Genomic DNA, 10,902 nt, shown 5'->3' with positions numbered 1-10,902 from the left:
TTTCTTTCTTTCTTTCTTTCTTTCTTTCTTTCTTTCTTTCTTTCTTTCTTTCTTTCTTTCTTTCTTTCTTTCTTTCTTTCTTTTCTTTCTTTCTTACAGGGTCTCACTCTGTCACCTAGGCTGGAGGGCAGTAGCATGAACATGGCTCAACACAGCCTCAGCCTCCCAGGTTCAAGCAATCCCCCTGCCTCAGCCTCTTAAGTAGCTAGGACTACACGCCTGTGCTACCACATTCAGCTACTTTTTAAAAATTTTTTTAAAAGACAGGGTCCCACTATGTTGTCCAGGCTGGTCTCAGACTCCTGGGTTCAAGTGATCTGCCTGCTTTGGCCTCCCAAAGTGCTGGGATTACAGACATGAGCCACTGCACCCAGTCAACTTTGTTTTCTTAAGTGAATTTTAGGCTGTTCAGGTGATATTGAAGTAACCTCTGTCATCCCATTGATAAATGAGGTTGATGCAGCATATCTGACTGCTTGGCAGGAACCCACACTTTCCCTTCCTGCCCCATGTGCATGCCCCTTCCATGTAGCACATACTTCAGCAAAATGAACCACTGGATTATAAGATGCCTGAGGACACAACTCCAATATAATAGTTCCTTGATACCCTCCCGAAGCACCTAGCACAGTGCTAAGTCTAGAGAATGCTTTTCAAATATCTCTCAAAGCAGAAACTTGTGTGTCTATATTGGGGGAAAGAAAATAGGTCTACTTCTTAAAAAAAAAAAAGCCTTGACCTACTTGAATGCGATGATGTTAGGGTGCTTCAACTTCCTCAAATGCTTGATATCCGTCTCATTCTGTTCTCTCACTTTCTTGATGGCCACCTCTTCTGCTCGGAACTTGCCCAAGAAGACAGCTCCTTGGGCTCCACTACCCAGCCACTGTAGCTCTGAGATCTCCTCAAATGGCACTTCCCAAGTATCTAGGCACACAAGCAAGAAATAAGCTTGAAGAGATCTCAGAAGGGACCACTCTACAAGGCCATTCTGAAGGTACCAACTTCATCATCATCCAGGATGAGCCTTACCCTCTGTCTCCCACCAAAAGATAGAACCTTCCTATATACCTTGGAACTATAGATCAAATATTCATACACATTAGTTCGTATCAATTTTTAACCACTGAAATAAAGCAGAGCAGAAGCCTCCAATATGCCTTACTCCAAACAAAACAGAACCTACCACTCTTGCAGTCCTACCTCCTCACCTTAAGCTTGCATGTCAGTCAATTTACCCATCTGCCTCTATGCAACTATCCCTACCCCATCACCCATTACAGGTGTTATTTTATTCCTCTTTGAATTTCTAGTGCAGATGCTCAGTGAATCTTTGCTAATGAATTTTTTTTTTTTTTTTTGTGATGGAGTCTTGCTCTGTCACCCAGGCTGGAGTGCAATGGCATGATCTCAGCTCACTGCAACCTTCTGCCTCTGGGATTCAAGTGATTCTCCTGCCTCAGCCTCCCAAGTAGCTGTGATTACAGGCACCCACCACCATGCCTGGCTAATTTTTGTATTTTTTAGTAGAGACAGGGTTTCACCATGTTGGTCAGGCTGGTCTCAAACTCCTGACCTCAGGTGATCCTCCCATCTCGGTCTCCCAAAGTGTTGGGATTACAGGTTTGAGCCACTGCACCCAGCCTTATTTAACTTCTTCTAAGCCAGTTTTCTCATATGTAGGATGGAGACTCTTCGTTCTTATCCACAATTTGAAAATACAAACAGTTCTCAATCAGCTTATATTTTTTTCACATGTATAAGGCAAACTCACTTTCTTCATCCCATTTTGTGTGAACAACAGGTTTTGCTGCAGATTTCTTAATGTGGTTGATTTTAGGGTACTGCTCCAGACCTCGCTGGATGTCTAAGGTAGTGCACTACCTTTCTGAAAATATTTTGCTTCAAGAGTTTTGGATAAGGGGTGATAGACCTCTAATAACAATCTCATTGAATTTTCATTTGAATTAAATGAGGTAAGATATGTTAGGCACCGTTATCAATAAATATTGGTTTCCATCCTTGCTGGCTTTAGCCAGCCCACTAAAAAGAATACTTCTTTTTAAACACTGTTTAAATGATAGCCAACTAATATCATGCATGAGACCATGATATTTGGGATTCATTACATTAAAAGGCTAATATATATGCTGGGATTTCACTAGTGCTGATAAGGAAAAGCAGAAATAAATCCAAGCTTAAGTAAATTCCACACCAGTAGTGTTTTACTTGTCATAGTAGTTATCTGAAAATGTGACCTGAGGCCAAGTGCTCGTGCCAGCCTTGAAGATGAATACAATCTGGTACCAAATTGACAGCTTCACACCCTAGATCGATTTCACTTGAAATAACCTGTTCAGAACATTAGACTTAGGGTTAATGTTAATGACTTAGGGTTTCAGAGGCTTTAATGATCTAGGGACCTACGTTTAATGATGAGAGGCTTACAGGCGTGGTGGCGGGCGCCTGTAGTCTCGGATACTCGGGAGGCTGAGGCAGGAGAATGGCGTGAACCCAGTAAGCGGAGCTTGCAGTGAGTGGAGTTTGCACCATTGCACTCCAGCCTGGGCCACAGAGCGATACTCTGTCTAAAAAAAAAAAAAAAAGAGTCTTCATCCTCAAATAGTATCAGAATTGAGGAGGCTGTAAAGCAGAAGACATCTGACTGTATCCCCTTGCTTCTCCATTTGAACCAGGGATTCCTTCACATTTACCAGGCTCACAACCCCAACCCCAATGGCTATTTACCAAAGAGCTTAGAGCTTACAATTGCTTTTGAATACCATCCTCCATGCCCTGGTTTTGCACCTAATATGTAAAATTTATATAACTTAGGAGTTTTGATTTCACAGTGTTAGACTTAGTGAAAATGCATAAGGATTAAAATATTATGGGATGAGAGAATTGGAGAACTGATATCATACACCATGAAAGTGAGAGTAGGCAGTTAGCCCCTAAAAGAGGGAACCTTTTCTGGGAACTTCCTCTCTGCCTCCGTTGGTGTGACAAGAGAGGATGGACTTGGGAGAAGACTAGAGAAATATAACATTAGAACTTTTCTGAAATCTTCTCTGAGACAAAGTTGGGGTCACAGAGCCTGCAGACTTAATGTAGGTAATGAGATCTCTTGTTACAGCAAGTCAGATGGATCCCTGTCTTCCCAAAGTCAGCTTGAAACCCAAAGAAGCCAAAGCTGCTGAGGTTGGGAGTGTTATTGTTAATAGAGGGAAAGGCTTACTGGGGTAACCCATTCACTACTCTATTCTACGGCTTCCTGACTCCTTCCCTCTAAGATTAATTCACAAGGAGAACAAGGTGGTTAAAAAGGAGACCATTCAAAGAGGCCTTCAGGTAGTTAATGTCCTTACCTGTATGCACTGAATGGCAAAAGCAACAGGGTAAGAAAGTGAACGGAAGAAATGAACACTACACAATCATGTTTACTTGCAAGTAAAGCAAGGGGGAGGTTGTTCAGTCAACTAAGCACTGTAATTGCTGAGGATGATGGTGATAAATAAGAGCTGTTTTGAAGTTTATAATGAGGATTGATTTATACTGTCCACGGAGGAAAGGCAGGATTTACTGCGAATCCCCTACCGTCCCAGTGAGGTAGGATGCAGCAGCCTTTGGTTCAGAAATTCTAGGTTCAAGTCCTCGCCCTGTGACTTTGGGCTACGCTCTAGTTTCCCTTACATAAAATAAGAATAACAATACTTGTTACAAATCCCACACAGTTTTTGCCGGGATCCAAGATGTGATAATGGATCCCCCCCAAGATATTATAAACCATGAAAGCACTATGCAAATATATATACATGTGTGTGTATATACAATAAATGAATATATATATTTTATTTTGATTATTTTTTGAGACAGGGCTGTGCTCTGTTGTCCAGGCTAGAGTGCAGTGGTGTGATCATGGCTTACTGTAGCCTTGACCTTCCGGGCTTAAGTGATTCTCCCACCTCAGCCTCCTGAGTAGCTTGGACTACCATGCCTGGCTAAATTTTTAATTTTTTGTAGAGATGGGGTTTCACTATATTGCCTAGGCTACAAATATATTTTGAAGAGATTAGTCTTCTGCTCATCTCTCCAAAATGTGATGATAAATAACAAAAATAATGTTGAAAAACAGGAGTTATACTGAAATAAATCATTTTATCAATTTCCTTCTTCATGCAATTTGGGGAACTAACTACACACTCCTCTTAAAGTGATTAGTAGCCAAGAAATCCTTTTGAAAACAGAGATTACTAGAAACAGCCCTGCTTCTCTTACATAGCCAGTGTTTATTTTTCCTATGGCCATTGTGAACCTTAATAGTTTATTTCCTCCTTTGCTTAGACACGAGAAGCTCAAAGCCAAATGTATAGTCCACATCTATAGAATCTCATGGCATGTAATTTGTGAACAATTTTTAGTTCTAATGTTTTTACTTTTCCTTTGCCTCTGTTTCATTATTATTATTATTATTATTTTTGAGATGGAGTCTTGCTCTGTCGCTCAGGCTGGAGTCCAGTGGTGCAATCTCAGCTCACTACAACCTCCTCCTCCTAGGTTCAAGCAATTCTGCTGCCTCAACCTCTCAAGTAGGTATGGGCGCCTGCTACCATGCCTGGCTAATTTTTTATATTTTTAGTAGAGACAGGGTTTCACCGTGTTGGTCAGGCTGGTCTCGAACTCCTGACCTCAACTGATCCACCCGCCTTGGCCTCCCAAAGTGCTAGCATTACAGGCGTGAGCCACTCCACCCAGCTAGCCTGTTTCTTATTTATCCATTTTATCCTGTTGTATACATTTCTGAAACTCAGTTTAAATAGTTTTTTGAACACGTGGAAAACAACAAACCAAGGCTTCAAATGGGAAGGTCTGGCATTAACTATCTGAGATGATAGAAGGTGAATACTTCAGATCATAATGAATTTTGTTTCACAGTTGTATGATTTAAAAGCAACAAGAGGGAAAAGTGGTTTCAGGTACCTGGAGATATCTGCCATACAGGTAAGCAGGTAGGTCAACAATAACCCAAGAGATGCACAAACAGAATTACCCACTGTGCTGATTGAAACTGAACTAAAAGTATGATGTCTGAAAACGTCAGCTGAGGTTAATAAATATTCTGTATTTCAAAAGAACAAAACAAAATAGCTGAAACATTAGCTCCAGAACTCACTTAGGTGATTTCAGATCACGATGAATAATTTTATGGAGGTGCAAATAATTCATTCCACTTGCAATTCCTGTGGACCAATCTACTAGCAATCGAGGCGTGATCTTCCTGCCAGCTCGCAAGACCTCGTAGAGTTGTCCATGGGCACAGTATTCCATGATAATACAATAACATGGGGCCTGAGTACAAACACCCCTTCCAAGAAAACACAAACATGTACATCAGTACACACATACATGCATACATATGTATATTTAAAGAAGAGTTAATCAAAACCAATTCTATACCCAAATTATTTTTAAAATGTGTATAGATAATAGTTTCTGATTCTTAAATTAGCATTGAACCTTCTCTAGTCTACAGGTTTCTCTATGATGTACATAGACAATTTTTGTTTGTTTTGTTCACTCTGGATATCTATATGCTGTGCTGTGTCTGGTGCCTTTTCTGTGGGACCCTTCCATTCCAGGACAAAGAGCACACTTTTCTGAGGTTTGTGCAAGCTGGATACTGTGTTGTTTTAGATCATTAAGAATCATTTGGGAGGCCAAGGCAGGTGGATCACAAGGTCAGGAGTTCAAGACCAGCCTGGCCAAGATGGTGAAACCCCATCTCTACTAAATATACAAAAAGATTAGCTGGGCGTGGTGGTGCATACCTGTAGTCTCAGCTACTCAGGAGACTGAGGCAGAGAACTGCTTGAACCCGGGAGGCGGAGGATGCAGTGAGCCAAGATCGCGCTACTGTACTCCAGCCTGAGAAATGGAGTGAGACTCCATCTCAAAAATAAAAAATAGTAACAATTTGGCCAGGTGCGGTGGCTCATGTTTGTAATCCCAGCACTTTGGGAGGCTGAGGCAGGTGGATCACCAAGGTCAGGAGTTCGAGACCAGCCTGGCCAACATGGTGAAACCACGTCTCTACTAAAAACACAAAAATTAGCTGGGCGTAGTGGTACATGCCTGTAATCCCAGCTACTTGGGAGGCTGAGGCAGGAGAATTGCTTGAGCCTGGGAGAAGGAGGTTCCAGTGAGCAAAGATTGTGCCACTGCACTCCATCCTGGGTGACAGAGTGAGACTCTGTCTCAGAAAAAAAGAAAAAAAGGAATAATTTAAAATTTCTTCCTTTTACAGTTTTAGAGGGTTTTATGAGTGTACAGAGAGATAATTCAGACAAAATACTTCTATTTTTAATATTATTTGCTGAATTTTAAATTACTCAAATTAAAAATAACTAACTAGACTGAGGACCCAAAGATGACTCAATTTTCCATCTTACATAATCTTTGAAAAACATTTCTCTTTTTTTTATGTCAGACAGGTAATGTGCTAACATTGTAACAAGTTTGGAAGGAGGCACATCTCACCCGCGAGTGTGAACACCCAATCATGCTTACAAATCACAAAATAATATGAAAAACAATATACAACTTTTTTTTTTTTTTCCAGAAAGAGTCTCGCTCTGTCATCCAGGCTGGGGTGCAGTGGTGCAATCTCCACCTTCCAGGCTCAAGTGATTCTCCTGCCTCCTAAAGTAGCTGGGATTACAGGTGTGCACCACCATGCCAGGCTAATTTTTTTTATTTTTTATTTTTTTGAGACGGAGTCTCGCTCTATCACCCAGGCTGGAGTGCAGTGGCATAATCTTAGCCCCCCACAACCTCCACCTCCCCGGTTCAAGCAATTCTCCTGTCTCAGCCTCCCGAGTAGCTGGGATTACAGGTGCTTGCCACCACGCCTACTAATTTTTGTATTTTTAGTAGAGACAGGGTTTCACCATATTGGTCAGGCTGGTCTTGAACTCCTGACATCAGGTGATCTGCCCGCCTCAGTCTCCCGAAGTGCTGGGATTACAGGCTTCAGTCACCGCTCCCGGCCACTAATTTTTTTATTTTTAGTAGAGACGGGGTTTCGTCATTGTTGCCCAGACTGCTCTCAAACTCCTGTACCCAAGTGATCCATGCGTCTCGGCCTCCCAAAGTGCTGGGATTACAGGCGTGAGCTACTGCGTCCAGCCTATACAACATATTATATATCCATGTAGCCTATATTTGCATCAATTCCGACATCAGCCATGAAAACCTTTCCCAATTATTCCCCTCCAAAAAGATCTTTCTCTTCTCTAAATTCCTGTGATATACAACAGCCACTAGTTCTTTATATGCAGTTTTTCTCTCCGCATATAGATTATAGGCTCCTTGAAGGGAACGGTCTTCAAGTTCTATTCTCTCTACCTCAAGGCCTAGAGGTTCACATCAAGTCTTTAACAAATGTTTGCTAACTTCACCTCAACCTTCTTAACTAAAAAAGCCTTCAAATGACATGTACAGAGGCCTTGAGAGGAGGAAGGAAACTAACGTGAAAGAACCTCTTCTATTTTTCAAGGACATTTCCATGTTTATTTGTCTTACTTAATCTGCCCCAAACTACTGTAAGGTAAATATTACCTTTTCCATTTTTATAAGTAAGGCTCAGAGTGAGAAAATAACTTGTCCTAATCACAACTAGATCATACAACTATTAAGTGACAGAGCTGGGATTCAAACTCAGTCTGATTTGAAAGTCCAGGCCCTCTACACTCTGTACAAGACTGCCTCCCTTTTAGCTTTTTAACTTCTGTTTAGACAAGCACATTGGGAATTCCTATGTTAACACCATTATCTCACAAAAGAAGGAATGATCATAGTAACTCTACTTCACAGTTTTGTTCTCAGGATGAGAAGAAAAATTACTATATGTAATCTATGTCTTATCGCTTATGGGTATACACGCCTTCCTTTGAAACTTTCTAGAGAAGTTAGCAGAGTATCTGTAAGACATCAGTTAAAGTCTTCAGCCAGCTACCAACCCATGCCTATCTCTTCAGCTGCTCTAAGTGATGAAAGAATTTAGAGGTCATGGCGTACGGCACTGATCATATGAAGATGATGATGATCTTATAACAATAGCAGGTTATGAAGAAGTATAATTAATCTTCATTTCCCCCTGCCCTGATGTGCCTGTCAAATGCCACAAAGCTATTTCTATTACTCTCCTATCATTTTCTAGGCTACAAAGAATTCTTATCTTGATTTTTAATAATTTTCTTCAAGTTCCAGTTATATGTCTCTTAGGAAAGCTTGGTGAACCCAAGTGTCTGGCAGCTACAAACAAATGATTGATTATCATTACAGAGAACTAATAAATACGGCAGGTATAATGTAATATGCTTAAGTATACCAACATAAACATTTTTGAAGGTACTCAGCCTCCTATTCAACTATGTTTTAACTTGTTCCACATAGAAACGGTCTAACAGTGATGTTACGCACCTTTTATTTCTCTTGACTGACGAACGAGGAGCAATCATTCCATCAGCCCTGTACTATGACAAGGTTTCTTAGTAGCTATAAATAACAGCTCTATAATCACTTCTAATTGCTACCTTTTCTTCCCCTTGGCACTGAATTCCATTAGGAACAGTCAGGTTGAGTTTTCTTAAAAGATTAACAAAAAAATTGGATGCAAAAAGAATATAGCATTCTTATCTTGTACTTCCCCTTCTGTATGTGGTTTTTATTAAATTCAAAAGAAGCTGTAAGCACAGAAATCAGTATCCAGAGAGATGTACTAAAATCTAATCATGCCCTCGTATATCTTCCAGACGGTCCTGAATGGGATTCATTGGCCAAGCAACACATGGCACAGATGGCTGCAAACATAACACTGCACAATGCCCAAGAGCATGGTGTAATGGGCCAGGAACACAGTCTCACTATTGTTTTCCATGTAGAGGTAAATACTATTCAAGTATCTTCAGCCTAAAGAGTTGGGCACTAGCAGGGCAATGCTGAAAACTGCATATGCAGGTAGGAGAGTCAGAAGGGTGAGGTGAGAAAAAGACAGGAAGAAAGAGAAAGAAGCAAAAGAAAGGAAGTAAAAATAAAGCTTCTCACAACACCATCTTATTAGGACACATTTCTACTTTCAGTGACCCCAGGTACCCTGCTGGAAAACCCTCTTACCTGCAACACACAGCCCAATTCACTTCAAGAGGGCAAAAGGCCATACTCACCTACAGAACATTCTGTGTCTCAAACCCAGTGTCCTAGTGATCTAAGTTTAAAAGCTTTTGACCCTTCCTTCCATTTAGGAGGATGTAGCATACTGGAAGTGATGATTGTCTCAGTGAAGTAAAATGAAGGAAAGAAAGAAGAGGGTCTTTGCTTGTTTGTCTGCTTAAAATAATCTCCCCATTGTGTTTTGAAATGTATCCTCTTTGGAAAGATGATAATTTGTCTCTGCAGCATTTCATTTTAGTCACACATCCTCCTGGCCCTACTAGGTCAACCAAGGACATAATTAACTGCAGCAACCGCAGCTCTCTTCCCTGCCCTCTGCATGAATGACCCTTCCACAAGGAAAGGAATCCAGTACTTCTTTCTGTCTCTTGGTGTCCTGGTTGATTGCTTCTCTTTCTTCACACGTCTTTCCCTTTCCTTCTTGTTTGGTAATCAAAATTCAACCTCAGTACTCATTTAAACCCATTCTACAAAACCTGTACCCAAAATTTGTCTTCCTTACTTCGTGGATGTGATCCCAATTAAGACTTATCACATGACATTTTTAGCTTTATAATCAGAATTTTATCAAGGAAGGATCACTTCTGAGGCTGGGAAAAGTTTCTCCTAGCTTAGGAGGGGGATTTGTAAATTATTCTACTTTTAGCTGTAGCCTCATTGGTCATACTATTTTCCAGGAATGCAAAATACATATCAAATATATCACAAAGCTCTAGTTTCTAAACTTTCATCCTACCTAAAAATACTTGTCCTGTTCTCCACCTTCTTTCCTCTAAAGCCACTTACCACTTATTTGTTTAAGCCTTGGGCAACATTAAAAGGCTAGGGAGGGAGATAACTCAAGGGAAAGGTTCAGGCAGAAGAGATCATATCTATTTAGAGCTCAGCACTTCCACCCTTTAAACTTTGACTCTCCTCCTTCTGTTAGGGATCCCAGTCAATATTATGAAAAAAAATCATCTAGGCTAGAAAGATATGTTCACAGACTCTTGAAAACAATCACTTTGTGAAATGAATATAACATATGACTTACTAGCAATAACTTGACAATCATTAGGTTAAGAAAGCTGAATGTTTGACATTACTTGGAAGGGGATCTAGGAAAACCAGAAGCTATACTCTAAAGGTACCTGCTATTACAAGCTAATGTTTAAGAAGGGATGCTAACAGAACCTAATACAAAATATGTATCTACTACACAAGGATTGACTGTTCTTTGATCACTTCAGATGTAACCTTTGTCTGTCTTTCTTTCTTTCTTTCTTTTCTTTCTATTTCTTTCTTTCTTTTCCTTCCTTCCGTCCTTCTTTCTGTCCTTCCTCCTGTCCTTCCTTCCTTCCCTCCCTCCTTCTTTCTCTTTCTCTCTTTCTTTCTTTCTTTCTCTCTCTCTTTCTTTCTTTCCCTTCCTTCCTTGCCTCCCTCTTTCTTTCTTTCTTTTCTCTTTTCTTTTCTTTTCTCTCTCTCTCTTTCTTTCTTTCTCTTTCTTTCTTTCTTTCTTTCCTTCCTCCTTCCTTCCTTCCTTCCTTCCTTTCTTTCTTTCTTTCCTCCTTCCTTCCTTCTTTCCTTCCTTCCTCTCTCTTTCTTTCTTTCTTTCTCTTTCTTTCTTTCTTTCTTTCTTTCTTTCTTTCTTTCTTTCTTTCTTTCTTTCTTTCTTTCTTTCTTTCTTTCTTT

At 40.4% G+C, this 10,902-nt stretch overlaps 1 protein-coding gene across 1 annotated transcript in view; it reads right to left on the bottom strand.

Annotated features, from left to right (window-relative positions):
* Positions 1-743: 743 nt before the first annotated feature.
* LOC105514485 (mitogen-activated protein kinase kinase kinase 13-like) overlaps positions 744-10,902 on the bottom strand; it is a gene marked incomplete at its 3' end in the record, with an annotated part of 164,890 nt that continues 154,731 nt past the window's right edge. The window contains exon 4 of the mRNA XM_011945865.1: positions 744-927. Coding sequence (XP_011801255.1) covers positions 744-927 — 184 coding nt within the window. The remainder of the gene's footprint in view (positions 928-10,902) is intronic.

The sequence above is a fragment of the Colobus angolensis genome, unplaced genomic scaffold (genome assembly GCF_000951035.1).
Source record: "Colobus angolensis palliatus isolate OR3802 unplaced genomic scaffold, Cang.pa_1.0 Scaffold245, whole genome shotgun sequence".
Lineage (NCBI taxonomy): Eukaryota > Metazoa > Chordata > Mammalia > Primates > Cercopithecidae > Colobus > Colobus angolensis.
The sequence above is the reverse complement of the archived record's forward strand: the minus strand, read 5'-3'. Positions and strand labels throughout refer to the sequence as shown.